At 37.0% G+C, this 22408-nt stretch overlaps 1 protein-coding gene across 1 annotated transcript; it reads right to left on the bottom strand.

Moving 5' to 3' along the window:
- Positions 1-565: 565 nt before the first annotated feature.
- On the bottom strand, positions 566-19550 carry LOC132556486 (phospholipid-transporting ATPase ABCA1-like). Its single transcript, XM_060220896.1, has 19 exons — positions 19244-19550; positions 14890-15120; positions 13451-13704; positions 12894-13131; positions 12187-12360; positions 11282-11463; positions 10891-11022; positions 10599-10728; positions 9843-9997; positions 9309-9464; positions 6794-7004; positions 5943-6192; positions 5407-5537; positions 4001-5011; positions 3483-3704; positions 2815-3314; positions 1825-2012; positions 1282-1452; positions 566-992 (listed from the first exon to the last, which is right to left on the bottom strand). Exons 1-19 carry the CDS (start codon positions 19548-19550, stop codon positions 566-568), a joined length of 5070 nt encoding a protein of 1689 aa, XP_060076879.1.
- Between the last annotated feature and the right edge of the window lie 2858 nt (positions 19551-22408).

The following is a 22408-nucleotide window of genomic DNA, read 5'->3' as shown; positions in this document are numbered from 1 at the left end:
GGTAAGTAAGTTGATACAACTTTTGTCGTCCCAATCCTTTTGTGTTTAGTTTGCAAAAATTAGATTTAAACTTATGCTCTGATCATTAATTGAAATTTTTCAACGTGATAAGCATGTCGGAGCGATTCAGTTGTTAACTTAACTTTAGTATTTATTGAAATGCCATTAATGCTTTCTAATGGGGAAAATGCTTTACTTAAAAATATTATAGGAATGCTCATGGGATTGAGACCTGCCCAAGTCCAATACAGGGAATGGGAGGATAATGAAATATTTATCAAAAAAAAAAAAAAAAAAAAACAGAAAAAAAACCAGCAACAGTAATTCATTTTGATGCACTAGCAATGAAAATACTTTGGGTATTAATACACGTGCATTTTCACTCATCTTATCAGCACCATCAAAGTTACGTCCATCATATTTTCTTTTCTATCGTAACATTGCACTGTTCTGTCCATGGTTATATATTGAGGTGCTTTCACATCATATAAAATGAGATTTTATCCTATCTACCTCACGTTTATGAATTCACAATAACACGAAGCGCAAGTTTGTATAGTATAAGTTAACAACAACAGCAACGCTTTTTCTTTTTCTTGTCGTCTGCTGAGACCTGGTTTCTTGTGAAGGCCAGAAAGACCTGCTCCAGAGCTGTTGACTGTACAGAGTAATCTCCAATACCAAATTGAGTTTTGACTCTTTCCATGGTCCCGAATATTTTCGCTAAGGGTATGCCAGATTCGGGTATCTGGAAACTCAGATAACCTTGATACAAGTCATCAAATACTTCTGTGTTTGGAAAATGTTGCAGCACGTGATTTATGACATCATTTGATGATATTGCTTCACCGCTTGATGACAAGCCAAGCCTGACAGTGAGTGTGTAACCCTGTCCAAACTTGCTCTTGAGATGTTGTGGACTGCCTAGGCAGACAAACTTCCCGTTGACCATGATTACAATCTTGGTGCAAAGAGCATCACATTCCTCCATGCTGAAAAATGAGTTGAACTTCGTCATGTAAACTCTATGGAACTATCTAGAGAAGAATGATAATCACATCAAATAAAACATCAAAACGAAACTATCTTATAACGGGATCTGGGTTATGAAAGTACTTTCATGTTAGTGTTAACATTATTTTGACATTTTTATCCCGTTTCTCACAATTATTGAGAAGCTGTTGTGTTTCAAAGTCATGTTGAAAATATCAAAACGTTTAACATAATTAAGACAAATTCAAAGCATATTTTGATATCTCTGTTCTATAAAACACTTCCTACCTATGTGACGTAAGCACAAGTGTCCTTCCTCTTGCTCTGACGTCAGACAGTAAATTCCAGAGTTTCCGTCGAGCTCCAGGATCCATTCCTGTCGTCGGCTCATCCAATAGTATGAACGGCGGATCCCCGATCAAGGCGATGGCTGTACTCAGCTTCCTTTTGTTTCCTCCACTAAAAAAAGAAAATGAAATACGAGTAGGAATATCATCACCTCCGCTGGTGTAAAATAATACGATATAGTGGAAAGTGGTATTGTGCATGAGTTGTAAATATTATTTGGTATGGATGGTCGTACAATTATTACCCCTCCTCTCCCCCTCCACATCTTACTTATAGGTATCTGTATTTCCTATCCTCAAGCCTTTCTTATGTTCCTACTGTCATTACTGTCATTTTGTTTCACATCCCCCCTCCCCACACACATACCCTTTAACAATACTAACCTTTGTACTTCCATTCTGATAAACGTTTTCAACTCTCATGATAATATCATTATTAACATATATTCCTAAGTTAACTGCAATGTTTCCTGTATCTGTATACCTGTACATTTCACAGTTTTTGTCAGCATATTTTGTCAGCATCGTGGCGTTTATCAGATCATCTACTACGGCCTTTATACGGTTTTCTGGTACCCCACGAAGTCTGGCGTACATGTTCAGCGTCTCGCGGCCTGTCATCTGGCTGATAAGGGCATCAAACTGTGGACAGTAGCCGAGATTCTGTTGGACCTGAATTGTCAACACAAAAATACGAAGTAAGTTCTTTTGCTCATGACATCTCACGATGCAAAACAATCAAGAAAATACCTATATGACAACATAATTATAATTAAAATACAAATTCGATGAAATCAAGAACAAAAAAAGATTATCACGGAGACTCTTGAAAGTAAAAGTAATGTAAGACAACGCGTTCCAAAATGGTAACCCTCATCTGTTTCATCGACGACTTCCGCCCTGTAAATCTCGATCAATCTCGTATTGTCACGTTCTTAGATAATCATTAGGTATGACATTCCTCATAGTCTTCCTTAAGCTGCATCTGTCTAAATCCTGTTATGAGTTGTCTGTCAAATACTGACAGAAACTTTACCGTAGATGTATACTTAAATAAGTAATACAAATATAAATCGCTCGCCATTCCATTGTTTGATGACATTTCTATGATAACTGCTACACTTGTAACATCGGATTATATAAAATATGGAAATAGAAAATCTTCTAAAGTTTGGAAATAAGTGTTTGTATTGTATTTGTTAGTTATCAATATATACTTGGAAATTATCAACAAGAGTTATTTGGTAGAATTAAGGTCTAGTCAAGGGTATTTTTCTGGCACTTTGAAACATTGAAACAACGAAGGATTCCAAAATGTATAAACAAAATCATAATCGAAATTAAAAATATTGTGCCATAAACTTTCACTTAATGATGTATCGATAGGCAGAGTCATTGCTTAACTTACATATTAAACGCCATGTGAAGTGAGATATGTGATATCTAATGACAACTTTAGACAGCACATTTGTACCTGTTTAAGGTGTCGCTTCACATCGAAACTGTTCAGGTAGGCATTCCCGTTATTTACGAACACATCACCAGTGATCATCTTAAATGTAGTGGTCTTCCCTGCACCGTTTTGTCCAAGGAGTCCAAAACACTCCTGACTGGCAACTCCCACACTGATCCCTCGTACAGCCTTAACACGACGGTAAGACTTCGACAGACCTTTAATGATGAGTGCGTCTGTCTCCATCAGTTTAGTGAGAGGCGAATTCCAGATTCTCTCCCTTTCAGCTTTAACGTCGCTGTCTTCCGCCTCGCCAGTCTGATGCTCCTCATCCGACTGAGGTGGTCCACAACTACTGCAGACGCAGTAAAGAAGCTTACCAAGTACACCATGCTCTATAGCCAACACGACGACAAAGAAGAAAACAGCCTGGAGAGCCATAAAGACGATAAACTTCAGTATCCCAGGAGAATCCCATACCAGGTAGCTTTCGCTGAATACAAGACAGTTCGAAGTACAACCTACAAACACAGGAAAGGATAATATCAAAAGCTAATTCAAAAAGGGAAAATTGGCGAGCGATATGTCTTTATAAAAAGTGAAATTTTTCAAAATTTTCAAAAGATTAAAAAAGGAAATCATTTTAGTAAATTGAAGATCGTGCACAGATCGTAAGAAATAGACTTTACCTGAACAACACGGACCATCATTCTTGAACAAACACGTTGTTCGATACTGAAACTCTTCACAAGTCTGGGTATGTTGGTAGTTGACGTAGATGTTGTTCAAAGCCCTTCCCAGACAGTAGTGAGGTATCAGAACAGTAAACACCCAGTTAAGGGCTCTTCCCACATCCTCAGTGCCAAGGCCAGGAAGTTCCAGGATAAAAACAGCCAACAGGGCAATCATACCTGGCGGACAAAGCATGGAAAGTGGGGAGATTATTGAACAATATAACACCGTGTTGATAGCAGGCAATGACGTCATTCGTAGATATTTCGTCAGAGATATCTTATTGCAAACAAAGTTTTAATCTATGATTAAAAATAACACGAATATGATACATGGAAAGTTCTTATGTATCATAGGTGCCTCTTGGGATAAGTTGGTACTTAAATATTTAATTTCTATCCGCAAGAAGAGGATGTGCTTATCTAAGAAAATTAGGGCAGGGAAAACGGGACAACCTACGCATGTCGGCATTTACCTGAGATTATGTTGAGGATGGTGATGACTGCCATACCCGTGGACGGTGTTGAGAAGGGGAAATGAAGAAAATAAACAAATGGCAGGCAGCAAACTCCGTATATAAAGAAAACCAGAACAACTAAGCCGATTCGACCGTCCTCCACATAGGCTGGGGACTGGAACGCCGCAAACACTATCACTATGCAGACTGCTACAAATAGGTAGTTCAGCAAGTCCCAGCAGAAGTTGGATAGCCAGTAAGCAAACGAGCTAACACCACTAACTGTCTGCAGATGTTTGGCACCAGTAGAACGTTCCTTGATGGGAAACAGAATAAAGCTTGTGGAGAGGAAGGCCATCCCGAATAAGACGAGCAGAGCGACAGTAAATCCACCAGCGGAAGCCGTGACACTTGCTCTGTCGCTCTGATCGGTGAGAGTGGGTGGTAGTGGATGGTTTATTGTCGTAATAGAGTCATTGCTGGAAATTGGGATTCCTCTCAATAATGCGTTCATCATATAAGACAGTGCAACAGCCGAAGAGTGGAAAGGCTGTCCATTGAAATAGGCTGTCAATGGGGAGCTGTTGTTTGGAAAGTCTCCGGCAACGATATAACGCTCATTAAATGTTGCGATTCCTATGGCAGCTGCTTTCGACAGAAAGGCATCTTCCAAAGAGCTAAAATCTTTTGCATCTTCCGTAGAATAGGTGGAAAACAGATTCAAGAAATGATTTTTGATTCGAAGCGTTTCCGGATCAAGATTTTCACCATATTTATACATAACTGTGGAATCAGAGCCAAAAGGTGCGAGATCAAGTTTCAAATAAGGTTCAGCAGTCGTGTTTTGCTGACTAGGACTTTCCTGTATAGCCAGGAAGGCCAGCACGGTGAATACCACTGGAAGGCTCAGCTGAGTTATAGTCACGACTTTGTTTCTCCATGTGTTGATGGCCTTCTTCACAAACATTCCGTAAAATTGTTGAAAAGTTCTTTTTAAGCCAGTGTTCTTTTCAAACGTCTCGTAAATATCTGGGAGAAACACATGTATTATGAGACCAAACTTAAACACATCTCGGCATAAATTTATACATAACTTTAATAAAAAATATTTCCAGAATTTTTTTAAATACTTTATATGATTGTCAATGGTATCAACAGTACTTCTGAAAGTCTTGATAATGATTTGGATATTGTAATTGCAATCATTCCATTTGATATCATCATCAAAATCAATTATCCAACCTTCATAAAATAATCGAGGTATTACAAAAAGAATGAGAATAATAACCACATATAGTCAACAGTCATAGTGGATCTGAATATCGATAAGCCCCTGTAATACAGCAGAGAGTGGACTCAATCAGTTCAAGGATAACTAGAGGAAAAAAACCTACATTGACCTATATCTGTGAGAGAAGCCTTACTTGTTGAGAGTGCACCGTTAGTTGTAGGCTGCATCAACATGGAATCCCTTTCGACCACAAAGGTGGTATTTGAGTGACCATTTTTTCCATCTTCGTCTTCGTCGTCCTCGGATTTAGAACTTTCGCCAACCCTACCATACCAATTTACATGGTTTTAGCATTGTTATGACTTTAAAACTACAAAATTATTGTTCTTAATAAAATATACTGGTATGCGCCAACTCGATTACATCTACAAACATGTGAATCATAACAGGTGTATTTCAATTGGCCTTGAAATCAAATCGGGATGAATCGCTAGCAAGATCATAACAATTTAAGTATTTGTGTAATTAAAAAAAAATAATGATCATACGACAGAACCAAGAAATCAATATTTAAATCGAAAATGAAAAAGCATATTACTGTATTTAAATATTTGATAAGAAAAACAATATTCTAGAGTATGAACAGACATTGGGATTGTTGATACTAAATTCAAAATTTTGAGACACTCAGTATACCAACTTGACGTAGAAACAGGCAAGGTAACTTACTTAAGAAAGACTTCCTCCATTGTGGTGGCAGTTGTGCCAAAACTACTGATACCAAGAGATGCGGAGTTACTCTCTATATCCTCAAAAAGCTTCTCAAACTTTGGTGATTCTTCAAACGGTAGAAGATAGGATAACTCTGCACTAATATCGCTCTCAACTACGGCACGTGGTATATGACTCGTTACCAGACTAGTTAGCCGATTCACGTCACAAGTTTTTGATTTCACAACTACCAAGTGGTACCCAGCACCTAAAACATCAATTTGTTTTCAGTAAGTAGAATAAATCGTCAAATTACATTGCAAAGCAACTTCGGCCAATCACAGGACAACAACCATCAGCCAGTCATAGTATTAAGTAACGCTCGGACTATCTTTTTATATAACAAACATAAATCAATCACTATACTTAGCCAATCATATATAATTTTATGTATAGCTGTTATCTAAATTATTGATAATCCTCCTGCTAAAAGTTTGTCTTTAACATGAATGAAGTTTGATAACAATATGGTAAATACAAAGACAGCCGACAGTGTATTATGATTCGCATAGTGACATATCAAATTTGGCCAATTTATATTGTACTTGTTCTGAACGGTGTTGTAGCATTTCTTAGGGGGTCAATTTTCGCGGTTAAAAATAAAAATAAAAACATGTTGAACACTTAATTTCGTGGACAACTAAAGCGGAATTGATCTAATAATACTTATTTAAAAGTTCGCGGCCATACGAATTCGTGGATTAAGAGTAATCGTAAAATAAACAAAATTACTGTAAATGCACCGCGAAAGTTACTGAATTCACAGTATTAAATAACATTGTATCCTGAAGATTTATTACGTTTCCTACCATAAGCTTTCTTAAGAAATAGGGATGTTCCACAGCATTTGATGACACCCTCAGCCATGATGGCGATTCGGTCGCCAAGAATGTCAGCCTCGTCCATGAAGTGAGTTGACAATAGAATGGTTCGGCCTTCTTTGTACTTCTGCAAGATTTCCCATGTTTCCCTGCGGGCAGCTGGGTCCATCCCAGAGGTGGGTTCGTCCAGTATGAGGACCTATAAAGTCGGTGCACTTTGTACAGATCTACTTGCATGACGTGTAATAATGCCTTACTCATATGTGGACACCAGGCCCAAATTGCTATGTTGGTCATTTAAAAGATGTTGTTTTAAGGTATCATATACAAATTTGAACTGTATTAACAATATGTATATATCTATATTTCTTTTCTGAGAAAGAAAAAACCCACATTGTAACGGCTAAAAACTGACCCTTTGATCTAGTTATGTATCATGATTCTTCTAAAAGTTAGTAATAACATCATTACAATATTCTTTTAGTGCTATTCTCAATGGTCCATTATCTAACTAAATCGCAAGACTTAATAAGAATACACTCCCAGTGCTATTCGCAATGATCAGGTTCACCTTACCACCGAATCTACCCTCAGTGCTAGTAATCAATGACCAGGGTCACCTAACCTTAGAGTCTGTCATCAGTTCTATTCTTAATGATCAGGTTCGCCTTACCTCAAAATACTCTATCAGTGCCTTTTCCCAATAATAACGCGTGCCTTCTCTAAGAATCCATTAGCAATGCTTTTTCCAATGGTCATGTGTGCCTTAACTTAGAACGCTCTGTCGTTGGCTTTCCCAATGGTCAAGTGTGTTTTACCTTAGAATCCTCCTTCAGTCTAACTTCTATTGACCATGTCTGACTTACCTTAGACTCCTCCTTCAGTCTAACTTCTATTGATCAGGTCTGACTTACCTTAGACTCCTCCTTCAGTCTAACTTCTATTGACCATGTCTGACTTACCTTAGACTCCTCCTTCAGTCTAACTTCTATTGATCAGGTCGGGCTTACCTTAGACTCCTCCTTCAGTCTAACTTCTATTGACCATGTCTGACTTACCTTAGACTCCTCCTTCAGTCTAACTTCTATTGACCATGTCTGACTTACCTTAGACTCCTCCTTCAGTCTAACTTCTATTGATCAGGTCTGGCTTACCTTAGACTCCTCCTTCAGTCTAACTTCTATTGACCATGTCTGACTTACCTTAGACTCCTCCTTCAGTCTAACTTCTATTGACCATGTCTGACTCCTCTTTCAGTCTAACTTCTATTGATCAGGTCTGACTTACCTTAGACTCCTCCTTCAGTCTAACTTCTATTGATCAGGTCTGACTTACCTTAGACTCCTCCTTCAATCTAACTTCTATTGATCAGGTCTGGCTTACCTTAGACTCCTTCTTCAGTCTAATTTCTATTGATCAGGTCTGGCTTACCTTAGACTCCTCCTTCAGTCTAATTTCTATTGATCAGGTCGGGCTTACCTTAGACTTCTCCTTCAGTCTAATTTCTATTGAGACTTAGACTTCTCCTTCAGTCTAATTTCTTCAGTCTAATTTCCTTCAGTCTAACTTCTATTGACCATGTCTGACTTACCTTAGACTCCTCCTTCAGTCTAACTTCTATTGACCATGTCTGACTTACCTTAGACTCCTCCTTCAGTCTAACTTCTATTGACCATGTCTGACTTACCTTAGACTCCTCCTTCAGTCTAACTTCTATTGACCATGTCTGACTTACCTTAGACTCCTCCTTCAGTCTAACTTCTATTGATCAGGTCTGACTTACCTTAGACTCCTCCTTCAATCTAACTTCTATTGATCAGGTCGGGCTTACCTTAGACTCCTCCTTCAGTCTAATTTCTATTGATCAGGTCTGGCTTACCTTAGACTCCTCCTTCAGTCTAATTTCTATTGATCAGGTCGGGCTTACCTTAGACTTCTCCTTCAGTCTAATTTCTATTGATCAGGTCGGGCTTACCTTAGACTCCTCCTTCAGTCTAACTTCTATTGACCATGTCTGACTTACCTTAGACTCCTCCTTCAGTCTAACTTCTATTGACCATGTCTGACTTACCTTAGACTCCTCCTTCAGTCTAACTTCTATTGATCAGGTCTGACTTACCTTAGACTCCTCCTTCAGTCTAACTTCTATTGACCATGTCTGACTTACCTTAGACTCCTCCTTCAGTCTAACTTTTATTGATCAGGTCGGGCTTACCTTAGACTCCTCCTTCAGTCTAACTTCTATTGATCAGGTCTGGCTTACCTTAGACTCCTTCTTCAGTCTAATTTCTATTGATCAGGTCGGGCTTACCTTAGACTCCTCCTTCAGTCTAATTTCTATTGATCAGGTCTGGCTTACCTTAGACTTCTCCTTCAGTCTAATTTCTATTGATCAGGTCGGGCTTACCTTAGACTCCTCCTTCAGTCTAACTTCTATTGACCATGTCTGACTTACCTTAGACTTCTCCTTCAGTCTAATTTCTATTGATCAGGTCTGGCTTACCTTAGAATCCGCTATTAGTGCTATTCCTAACGACAGCTTCCTTTTCTGACCACCGGACAAATTGGATGACAGAACATTCGCCTTTCTCTCCATCCCTAGCAGCTTCTTCATATCGGAGATCTCTTTCTTCAGAATATTCCCCGGACAGCCTTTTAACTGAAGGATCATGGGCATTTCCGAAACGTTACAATATATTCCAGTAAGTTATTATGCTATTATAAGTTACACATTGTTAGTATTTGCAAACTTTGATAAAGTTGTTAAACTGTAACATTTGGGTCAAATATTGATGAAAGGTATTGGGGATGTACAGCTACCTGTTGAATTTAACAAAATCATCAAAGGACTCGCGACAAACTATATATGCTTTACTAATGTAAACGAATGTAATTTTTTCATGTTGCAATTTTGTTTATGATATATAGACATACATACAGCACTTGAATTAGTGATCGTATTTGTTATAACACTCCATATGAGTTTAATCGCCATGAAGACCACATGCAGTTTGATCACTCATTAAGAAAGGATTACCTTAGCAAAGAACCATAGGTGTTCTTCTGCAGTAAGATTATTAAACAAAACATTGTGTTGTGGACAAAGGCCAAGGCTCTTCCGAACACCATCTATATTCTTCCGAATATCACAGCCGTTTATAATGGCTGTTCCTTTTGTTGGAGGTATAAATCCTGAATTCATAGAACATTGTTGTACTAATCAACACACAAATTAAACGAAACGAATAGATATATCCTTAAGTACTCTTCCAGTGTTCGCATTTCAAAATATTTTCCGTGTACCCTAATGATTAAAAGAACTAATGCTATTGTAAACAGTGAATAATTCACCTAGTGTTATTTTCGCCTTCCCATGAAAATATTTGTTTTCGCCCAATGTTAAATTCGTCCTAAAAGAATAACAAATAATATATCATTTAACTTCCCGCTGTGTTATTTTCGCCTTCTTGACAAATGTGCGAAAACGAAAAGTTTGACAGCGGCTCAAGCTTTGAAATAAGATACGTCAGGTAGTTATGAACAATATAGGATAAACAATTAATTCAAAGTCATTAAAAAAATCCTTTCAAAGTTTTCAATAGCTGCTAGTGTTTAAAACAATCGGAAACGTCTATAAGCCTGATTAAAATTGCAGTATTTGACACAAGCCCGAGGAGATATTATACTTTGTAGTTCTTACTCGCGCCTCGGCATTGACTGGATCCGACAAAAATAAAACAGTACAAGTACAAATTCACATAAGATGTACAGTTTCCACAATAATTCCACGTACCTGTCAACATTGACATAGTAGTAGTCTTCCCCGCCCCATTGTGTCCCAATAGAGCAGTGATCTGACCCTGGTACATATTCAAAGTTGTGTCCACCACGGCTGCTTTTTTTTTCTTTCCACTTCCAAACACCTGCAAATGCCGAAATGTTCCTTATTTTCCTATTTTAATGGTGGACGTTGTCTACAATACATATTAAATTAAAAAACGAACAACAGATGAAACGTCTGATTAAACCTAACAAAATAGACACATGCGATTGATATATTTTATGTACTCGGGTCGTAATGATACCTTTCGAAGATGGCTTATATTGATGCCAACGTTGAGGTCGGCAGGGTCGCCTTCGAATTTGTTTGGGTTAACATGACCGAGAGTTACATCTAACATGTCCTCCTGCCCATCTGTGCCGCACCAGTACGTTTTCTGTAACAGATGTATGTGAACAGGCATTTATAGATGGCTATTCGTTTCCGCTGAACAACTCGTATATCTCAGAGTATGGCAGAATGCCGATAATTGACATGAGTAAAAAATGTAGGTACATTCTGCCATAAATATGTAATATATCTCTGATTCTAAACAGGTTAAAATTTACAAATTAAAAAAAAAATTATGTACAGAACCCAAATTGAATGTTTCCGAACGTGTAGATGTAAACTTTACAAATGTGATGTTCACATACCGTGCACAAAAAGTACCATGGTTTGGGAATTCCAAACTCGCCGGGCCTAACATTGTCCAGATACCAGGAGAAGAAAAAGCAGATGACGGAGTCTAAAACTAACATCCCCATAGCCAAACCTAAGGAGAAGTTGTCGTCTTTGGTGGCCGGAGTGTGAAAATTTGACCACTGTGCGCCTGCACCTATTGAAAACACATTTTGAGCGATTAATATTGACTGTACAACACAAATAATGGATAACTATGATTCGATATTCTATTTTTTCTTTTATCTTTTTTTTCTAAATGTCGAATTACATCAACGAAAAGAAAATATCAAAAATAACATCAAGATCACAAAATAGCCATAGAACGTGATCTATATCGCAACAATGAACCATCATTTACACTAAACAAATTAATATAATTAATCCCATTAAACATAAAATATAGTTAATCCCATTAAACATAAAATAACTTTTCTTTGTAGTCTGTATAACTCATGAAATACAAGACTTTGATTAAATCCTTTAAACATTCCTTTATTACAACACAGAGTTCATTATCTCCAAAATCTGGTAAGTACAAGCAAAAGGGATTAATTTTACTGGGACAGTTTGCATCATTTAATTGGAACATTGGGAATCCTTTAATTTGAACATTGTAAATAACTTAATTGGGATATTGTGCAGCATTTATTTGGGACATTGTGCAGCATTTTAAAGGGATAGTGTAAACAATTAAGATGTTTGGAGTGGCATAAACCTGACCTTATCATACTAAAAGGTAGGTAAGTATGTATACATGGAATTCATAAAGACCATAACACGGCCTGTACCATAGATAAACCCATCTCAGTACATTTCACCGAATACTGAACGGCTAATAACATGTTGTATAATCCTCCTTTAAGGACCTGCGTCTTACCTGTACCCTCGTAAATGGTGATCGTAGTAATACCCCACGTTAGGGCCATAGGATGGAGCAAGGAAACGGCCAACTTCACGGATCGACTCAGTGTTTCATAGTCATCTGCCATGAAGTACTGGGGTACAAAGAAGAGATAATACAAGATACCAGCGGCGAAGGCGGCCGATGTGGCTGTAATAAGACAAAAGATATAATACTATAATGACTGTTTTAACCATATGGACTTCGTACGATATCTCTATGCATGGTTCATATATATTTTTATTATAGTGACAAGGGTTGTAACTCCCGAGAAGTGCAAACTGAACGTCATTTTCAATTATATTATATATTGCTTTATATAGGACCACATATCATAGGAACATATAAATTACCTTTAGGTGAAATGTTTTATCTTTCCCATAAAAGTTTAATGAACGAGATTGGTAGTGTGTTAAGCAAGTTATGATCTGACGAATTCGGAAAATGTGTAAAATCTACAAGATTTAAACCAGTTTCAAAGTACATGTATAACTCAATTATAATTCACAAATCTCTCTAAACTATTCCTTCATGATAATACTACCATGTTTTCCAACCCTTCACTTTCCACATTGTATTATACAGTCTTGTAATCATATCCTCATTTTTATAATATTATATTAAAGAATTGTTTCCCCTTTTCTCTCTGTGCAGATTTTTTAGTGTCTCCATTTCATAGTTACCTTTGCTGAATATTGACGCCATCAGAAAGCAGAATGCAATGATCGCCAGTGTGTAGAGAAGAAAGAAGACAAAGATAAGGGTGGGTGATGACTTTGGTAGAACACTTCCGGTTTCTCCCGTGTCAATTGACATCATCAGAGTGAAAAAGAAGCATGCGATGATCATGTAGATAAAGACTTTGGTGAACCAGGACATCCAGTAAAGTATTGGATGCAATCCCATCAGCTTCATCGTTTCCTAAGTTTAAAAATAATCAAATATTCCATCAGAATATTCAATTCCTAGCTTACAATTTATTTTCGTTGAACAAAAAATTAAACGATGTAACTTCCCATATAGCTTGTTAAATGGACATTTCAGTATCCTTCGCATATAAACAGAAGGGCCGTTAGATGTTAAAAAAAATGGAAAATATCAGATAAAATATTACATACATTGGGCCCACAAAAGTTCGGTCACCTCTTATCCGGAAGACTTGCAATCAGTATATCCTGGATATGGACAACCGTGGTTGATGAATCATTTTGGTACGATTACAAAGGGACACAGTACTCACCTTGAGCTTATTTTCCTTCTCGTACACAATATTTTTGGTGGTCTGAAACACAGTCACGATAAAGGCGAAGAGAACAATGGATGGTAAGCTCGACCTCAGCACGGTGAGTAGGGTGTCCTGCACATAGGGCGGATACGGCATTTTCCGCAGACTCACAGTATACTTACTCCCTAACCCGTTTCCAGGGCTTTTCCGATCGATGATGGCCTTATCAATGGCGTACTGAAGATACAGAAACCCCCTTTCTTGGTAGACTGGAGAAAAGAAGCAAGCATACAAGTATTTATGTTTTAATTATACACTACGATTAATCGCACAAATATTCAAATTATCGTAGCTGATTTGTCAGTACACATGACATCACTGATTTCAAAGTTATTTGTAAGCAAGTTGTCCCCAACTTTGAGAATAAAAAGAAAATGCAGTTTGCAAGTTATCAAACTTATTTTTATGACAGTTCAACAGCACATGTTTGGGTCAATGGAAATGTTCAACTAAAGCCGCACTGTCCTTTGACAACTAACTCAGTTTTAATTATTCATTTCCGCTCTTTAGTTCTATCAATTCAATGATGTCGTGTCGTACGTCGTCCTGTGTGCGTGGTCTGTCTGTAAACGATACCTCAAACAATACATCGCCTGTATGATTAAAGACAATAATTTGTCCTCTTTCGGCCACCTCCCTATAGCTCCTATATAAGAGAGCTGTGGAGTAAAACACTTTTGGTTCGCTTTTAGCCATAGCGGGCAATTGCAAAAAAATAAACACAATTCGTTTAGGATAGCTTTTAGAAGATGATCATGCTTATAGTTTAAGGAGGGATCACGACAATCAAAGTGACTTTTTGTAGATTAGGACTGGAACATTATGACACATGTAGATATGTCCATGCGCACGAATGGCCCCGTCCGCAACCAACTACTGCAGAACTTTTCATTGTCAGTGTTACTCATGACTTTTCAGACTGCGTCAGGTATTAGTTTTGACCAACATTGACAAAGCTAATTAATACTTAGCTGACCTGATATGGTGCTAACGATGCATTAACATAACTACCCGTATCATTATCCCCAACAGAGCTTTTAATGCTCTTAAAAATGGCCATTACTTTAAAAACAACTTAACCTTCAAAATAAAAGACTCCTACTTTCCAAAAACGTAGTTAACGATAACCCAAAAAGAAATTCAAGCATCATCTTCCCAATAAATAATTTTGTACCCAATTAAACATTTCTATCCGTTAATCATAAAGAGTAAATTATAGGGAACCAAATTATGAGAAATGACGAAATGATAGCTAAAAACCCAACCAAATTATTTTAGACGGGGAACAAAAGCCTACTTAATCCGAGTGTTTTATCGTTATTATGATTAATACGAGGCTGGTCCAAAGGTTAAGTAATATGTAAGTATCAGAAAGTAAACTGCTGAAATCTTACAAGGGTCGCCAGATGTATTTGTGTATTGTTGTCGTGGACCAAATTGCTGGTAAAATTGAAAAGTCCTATCTGTTCTCCATTTTTCATCTGCTAAGGTGGCCACACGGAGTCTATATGTAATGTCTGCCGGCAGAGAGGATCCGGAATACTGCCCCTCAAACTCCACGACAGCCCACACATTTCTCGGACTTTGTTCGTACTCCTTGACAGCGTCGGCTGAGGTAGCAAAACCTGTGGAATACGATATGGAGGATTAATTATATCGTAGTCAAAGGGGAAAATATTATCGTCAGTACATAAAACACCACACTTGTAATGATGTCTTGTATACAAACCAGCATCTGATTCAGTACATAAAACATGACAGTTTATGTAATGTATTGTATACAAACCAGCATCTGATTCAGTACATAAAACATGAAACTTGTAATGGTGTCTTGTATACAAACCAGCATCTGATTCAGTACATAAAACACCACACTTGTAATGGTGTCTTGTATACAAACCAGCATCTGATTCAGTACATAAAACACCACACTTGTAATGGTGTCTTGTATACAAACCAGCATCTGATTCAGTACATAAAACATGACATTTTATATAATGTATTGTATACAAACCAGCATCTGATTCAGTACATAAAACATGACAGTTTATGTAATGTCTTGTATACAAACCAGCATCCGATTCAGTATATAAAACATGAAACTTGTAATGGTGTCTTGTATAAACCAGCATCTGATTCAGTACATAAAACACCACACTTGTAATGGTGTCTTGTATACAAACCAGCATCTGATTCAGTACATAAAACACCACACTTGTAATGGTGTCTTGTATACAAACCAGCATCTGATTCAGTACATAAAACACCACACTTGTAATGGTGTCTTGTATACAAACCAGCATCTGATTCAGTACATAAAACACCACACTTGTAATGGTGTCTTGTATACAAACCAGCATCTGATTCAGTACATAAAACATGACAGTTTATGTAATGTCTTGTATACAAACCAGCATCTGATTCAGTACATAAAACATGAAACTTGTAATGGTGTCTTGTATACAAACCAGCATCTGATTCAGTACATAAAACACCACACTTGTAATGGTGTCTTGTATACAAACCAGCATCTGATTCAGTACATAAAACACCACACTTGTAATGGTGTCTTGTATACAAACCAGCATCTGATTCAGTACATAAAACACCACACTTGTAATGGTGTCTTGTATACAAACCAGCATCTGATTCAGTACATAAAACATGACATTTTATATAATGTATTGTATACAAACCAGCATCTGATTCAGTACATAAAACATGACAGTTTATATAATGTCTTGTATCCAAACCAGCATCTGATTCAGTACATAAAACACCACACTTGTATACAAACCAGCATCGGATTCAGTACATAAAACATGACAGTTTATATAATGTCTTGTGTCCAAACCAGCATCTGATTCAGTACACAAAACATGACAGTTTATATAATGTCTTGTGTCCAAACCAGCATCTGAACCAGTACACAAAACACCACACTAGCATCTGATTCAGTACACAAAACACCACACTTGTAATGATGTTTTGTATACAAACCAGCATCTGATTCAGTACACAAAACACCACACTTGTAATGATGTTTTGTATACAAACCAGCATCTGATTCAGTACACAGGGACCGACACTTGTAATGATGTCGTGTAGACAAAACAGCATATGATCACTAATCTTAAGAATATGTAATAAATTTCCATCTACTCCATCCTGTATTGTGACCATAATATTATAAGACCCTATATCAAATTTCTAACTCGTCAGCAAGCAGTCCTTTATTGCCACTTATAGAATCTGATCGCTTTATTTCCGTAGCGTGTGTCTCTGAAATGCCACACCCGTGTATATTACGTACTGGTCTGTATTGAGGGGGTAACTGACGCAGTGTTTCCGATAACAGTGCTAATCAGCCTTAATATAGTACGCTAATCAGAAAACGATAACCTTTCAAAATACGTACTGGCGAAAAGGTAGCATCCTCAGGATTAACACCATGATATTTGAAGTAGTGTGCATGACAGTTATTGATAGAGCTTCAGATCAGCTGTGGCTTAATATGAAAACGGCTTGTAAAATTGTTTATACTGTTGTATAAATATTAGTTTATGGCGTCTAACCAAACATTTATGGATTCCCTCTGCTGTCACATGTAAATATTACGAAAGAAAACCACTCTTTTTTCTATATTTTCGTCTAAATTATTCAAAAGAGAGAGCGATCGAACTTACTTTCACTTTGATTTTATAATACCGATATCAATAAATTATCCTTACAGAAATAGAATTTCACATGTGTATAGTGAAAATTGAGATCTAAATCCACAAGGAAAGATTCTTACCCAGACAAATAAATATTGTACAACGTCTTAACCGTTTTCCGTAAGAAGACACTAGGGCTGCCTGATAAAAAAACACTTCCAACTTATACTAGTTGAAGCTCTTCTGATATATTTTCGTGAAATTTCAATGTAATAGATAAATAAATAAATAAATAGAAAGTGCTGTTGGAGATAGATTCGCCAGTAGTCCAGTAGTTTGATTTCCTTTTACTAGTTTTGTGGGACAGTGGTTTAATAACAGTTGTTATATTATGAGAAAATCGCATTTACATAATATGTCTGAAGAAATACACTAACGAACTTGTCTCTCGTCACATACGTGTTAATAAAGGAGCCTGACATTCAAACAGATAAAGAGAATATATCATAGCGGTTTTTCTGCCATTTTATACCCTATATAGCCACATAATGAGAAGTTTATGCAGTCTGTTGAACAGACGATTCAACAAACGTAAACCTGCAATATCTCCTCTGGCTAAGATTCTGCAATATTTAATGAAGAGCTTCATCATATCTAAACATATATTTCCTCCAGTTTTGTATCTGGTCTTTCTAGGAGATCATGATCTAATAAAATTTCTCATTAGGATTTTAAGCTTTCAACTGTTGAAACTTATATATACGTACAAAGTAGACCATGATGTTATTTTTATCCTGTCACAGTGACGCTTCACAAAGCTCCAGTAAAGGTAGCCTTACTGAACCCAGTTTCACGCTTGAAGATTTGTGAAATAAATCTCTCCTCATGTTTCCCTTTTAACAAAATCACTCTTAAAATTCTGCTACATTTTCCTACGCTATGCTACCCAACATAAGACGACACACGTTTTTTTCACAACTATGGTACAGAGTTAGGACAATTGTTGTGGCTGATGAGTATGCGCATAATTCCAGATTATTTCCTCAATTATCTATATATCTATTTATTTATTCTGCAGCAGAAATAAAAGATTTTTATTTGTTAGGGAAAATAATCGATAGAAGAACGAAAAGATGAACAACAATCACTGATACTATATTCCCTGAATCTGGTATAATATCAGAATATTCATTTGTGTTATTATTTTCCCTTAAAGTACTTTTTTTTTCAAATATGGGGGTATGTTTTGGTAAGTGTTGAAATTCACTGAAAGGTTTTAACGTTTCAGTTCTCTAAAGCGAAATCACTTCTTATTTCCAAAACATTAACCTTTCCACGAAATACCAATCCTCAGTTTGCTCGTTGTAACTAAATTCAATATCCCTTCTGCCTGAATATAGGGTATTGTTGATAGAGTAACACGTAATCGGGTTATTTACCGGCTCCTACATCATGCCTGGTACTTTTTCAACTGCCATTCTTAAAAAATAATAACAGTTTCCGGTTTGGACATTCAGTCGCCTTAAACATTGCTATAAACACCTTTTATGTGTGCTAAAAGCATCAATAAATGGATTAGCAGAACAGATGTCTTTATAAGACGATATCTAAACAGCTGTTACCCCCTTAAGATATTAATTTTCAATAATACTTTCGGGGTATGTTCGGGTCCATGTGACGTCATAATTGCCGATTTGGAAATGTTGTGTAACCGGGTCAAGAAATGGAACGGGATTCACTGGCTGCTTCCTTTTATATGGCATATTTCCTAACGGCCATCCTGACAGAGTTAATTAATGGTTAACTTAAGGTCAGACGGAGATATTGATTCTTGATTTGTGTAAAACTATGTTCTATGAATCACTGGTTATGTTGTATGTACAGTATGTGGCGTTATATTTACGATGCTGTTAAAAATAACATTGTGCTTATAATTTCCGGTTTCGACCTTAGTTCTGATTAAAATGGATACTTATAGAAACGGAATGACATGTAGGTTTCCGGGTGTATGTGGTGGTGGGGAGAAGGTAACACGAGGGAGGGGCGTCAGAGCTGTACGGGTGGGGACGGAGAAGGAGGAAATTGGTCTTACCTGTAATGTTAACGTAAGGTCCGAGAGTTAACGAAACATTGTTCATCACCTCCCTAACAGAGCTGTCGTTAGGAGAATACAGAATTCCATTAGTTGAATCTATATATACTGTAAAGTCGTCGGCACGGAATCCGTCCCACTTGAAGGGTTGGGCGTGGTCGACACTGGTTACCAAGAACCGCAGCATCAGCAGCAACAGTGAGAAGGCCACTGGTAGAATAACTTCGAACACTGTGGCACAATAATTCCGACGGGATACCGTGAAATTCTTCCATACTAGCAGAAAGAATTGACCAACAGCCCCCATGGCTGTAGTCTTCGCGCTCTGTCGTGGAACGAAATGTACACACACGATCGAATATGTCGATTGTAATAAGGGCTTCCCTGTGCTATTTTTAGAGAAGGAAGACCACGCTAGAATCGATTCGTGTTGTCAAACCACGAGGTATGGTATGGTATTACGACATAGAATGGTGGAAGACCTAGTTTCTAACCCAAATCATTCCAAGGATAGTGAATCACATTATATTCCAATACCTCGTGGTCAAAGTACCGTGTAACACTGACGGGTGTCCATTGTTCTCATCTGTGTATAGTGGGGAGCAGTCATGCGTGTGAACTGAAGTAAAATCTCCTGCGGCAGAACTAACGTTGCAGTGAAAAATGCGCGATTTCGTAGCTTAAATGAACGAACCGTATATTTGATAAAGACCAGCAGATAAAGCGATGTTCTGCAACAGCAGATGTATTTACACCAATGGTAACATCTGACCTTGAGGTACACCAGCACTGATTTGTGTAACTGGGTATGTACAGTGTAACAATTCCTGCTTAAAACGTAAAAAAAAAACCCCATAGCATTCGCATTATTGCATATGAATTTAATAATTGAAAACGACAACTATCTAGATATCTGGCTGAAACACGACATAGACAAAGCGAAGTCATTCCATGTCGATTTCAATATGTTATCTCATTGATCAGTCAAATGGTTAAAGTGAACATTCTCAGGCATTGTGTTGTCGACTCACTGACGATAGAAAATATTCTGTTAATGTGCTGTTCTGTCATAATTATGCACTCAGGTGTATGTTGCAAAATACAATAAGTTCAAACGTCACAGAATATTTAACCGAATGAAAAACCCATTCTGTTATTATTGGTGGTAGTGTGACTCAGGGCGCGTTCATATAAGGGAAGTAACTCTTACAAATATAACATTTTTCTCACTAGGTAAAGGGACAAGACATGGGTTCTGCTTCTTGTTAATCATCATAAAAATATTGGTAAAATAGATTTTTTTGGATATATTTTTGGGTCCTCGACTTTCCGACTATTGGCAAGGACAATTATAGAGAATTAATCAGGCTTATGTCAGCCTAGCAAGGTAATGATACAGAAGTTATCTAACGTAGGTGAATTAAAATTAATATATACTGATGAAATAAACGTAAGTGTCTTAAACATTGTGATGTTTAAATCACCAGAACAACTGGGTTTGAAACGGAAAAGGATGAAGTTTTTTTTTATGATAACGACGTAGATTGGACAAACAATATTCCAACTTAAAATACTGATGGAGGCACCTGCACATAGTTTTCGTTTGGTTTTGGTTTTGGTCAAGACAAAGAAGGTGCATATACTCTATCATTAACCTAAAAGACAGACCAAGTATTATCATGGACTTAGATATAGCCATTTCCAAGTCTGTTCTATTATTGACTGGCACAGTTTAGAATGTAAACAAAAACTGATACTGATGTTGGCCGGTACACAAAGGAATGTCAATTAATATTGTATTAATACAGGGACTGATGTTGGCCGGTACACTAAGGAATGTCAATTAATATTGTATTAATACAGGGACTGATGTTGGCCGGTACACTAAGGAATGTCAATTAATATTGTATTAATACAGGGACTGATGTTGGCCGGTACACTAAGGAATGTCAATTAATATTGTATTAATACAGGGACTGACGTTGACCGGTACACTAAGGAATGTCAATTAATATTGTATTAATACAGGGACTGACGTTGGCCGGTACACTAAGGAATGTCAATTAATATTGTATTAATACAGGGACTGATGTTAGCCGGTACACTAAGGAATGTCAATTAATATTGTATTAATACAGGGACTGATGTTGGCCGGTACACTAAGGAATGTCAATTAATATTGTATTAATACAGGGACTGATGTTGGCCGGTACACTAAGGAATGTCAATTAATATTGTATTAATACAGGGACTGATGTTGGCCACTACAATCAGGAAAGTAGATTAAAGTTTTATTAATACAGGGACTGATGTTGGCCACTACAATCAGGAAAGTAAATTAAAGTTTTATTAATACAGGGACTGATGTTGGCCACTACAATCAGGAAAGTAAATTAAAGTTTTATTAATACAGGTACTGATGTCGGCCAGTACAATCAGGAAAGTAAATTAAAGTTGTCCTAATACAGATACACAAGCGAGGGCCAGAAACAAAGTGTAATAAGTATGGTTCTGAAAAGCTTACCATTCCAAAACGCTGGTCAGTTACTGAATAAGCCGAAAACCACTGTACATAGTATTCACAGGAATTTCTATGAACACGAGAGTGTGGGGAAATGTGAAAAACCGGACAGACCCAAAAGTTTAACCGCATGAGACAAAAGGAAATTTTAAATTTTAATAATTTTACACTCATGAAAACAAAAATATTTCCTGTAAAACTTGATGGAGGTTTCAAAATTCTATTGATACAGCGATGTTTGTAAGAAACGGATAGGATTTTCACCTGTCTACAGAACGAAACGGGTAAGCTGCTTAAAACCCCAATATACGTAAAAATCACTATAAAAAACAATCTTTATCTTATTTTCCCCGTAATATATGTAACAAAACAAATACTTTCCTTTAATTAAAGAAAATAAAACTGACTGTGTTCAATTTAAATAAAAATTGAAAAAATCGGAAAATAAACAATGTGGGACCCACAATAATGCATACATTACCGCTCGTAGCGATGACATTGCGCATGCGTATATCCCGCGTGTGTAAACATGGCAGACACAGTACAGACGTTCACCAGTCGCTTCCAGTTCTGAATTCTTACGTTATAATTGTGCGTCGTATCGTTTCTAAACTAATTATTCCTTCTAATAATTTCCAAAAAAC

This window comes from Ylistrum balloti, unplaced genomic scaffold (genome assembly GCF_031769215.1).
Source record: "Ylistrum balloti isolate Yb309-2 unplaced genomic scaffold, AGI_CSIRO_Ybal_v1 Utg370572, whole genome shotgun sequence".
Lineage (NCBI taxonomy): Eukaryota > Metazoa > Mollusca > Bivalvia > Pectinida > Pectinidae > Ylistrum > Ylistrum balloti.
The sequence above is the reverse complement of the archived record's forward strand: the minus strand, read 5'-3'. Positions and strand labels throughout refer to the sequence as shown.

What these genes read in the sequence shown, in the direction of transcription:
- LOC132556486 (XM_060220896.1), bottom strand. Translation starts at nt 19,550, where the DNA reads ATGGGGGCTGTTGGTCAATTCTTTCTGCTAGTATGGAAGAATTTCACG. An exon ending in ATTTCTTAAGAAAGCTTATG is followed by an intron (nt 6,193 to 6,793) that starts GTAGGAAACGTA and finishes TTGATGTTTTAG; the next exon opens with GTGCTGGGTACCACTTGGTA. An exon ending in AAAAACTGTGAAATGTACAG is followed by an intron (nt 1,453 to 1,824) that starts GTATACAGATAC and finishes TTCTTTTTTTAG; the next exon opens with TGGAGGAAACAAAAGGAAGC.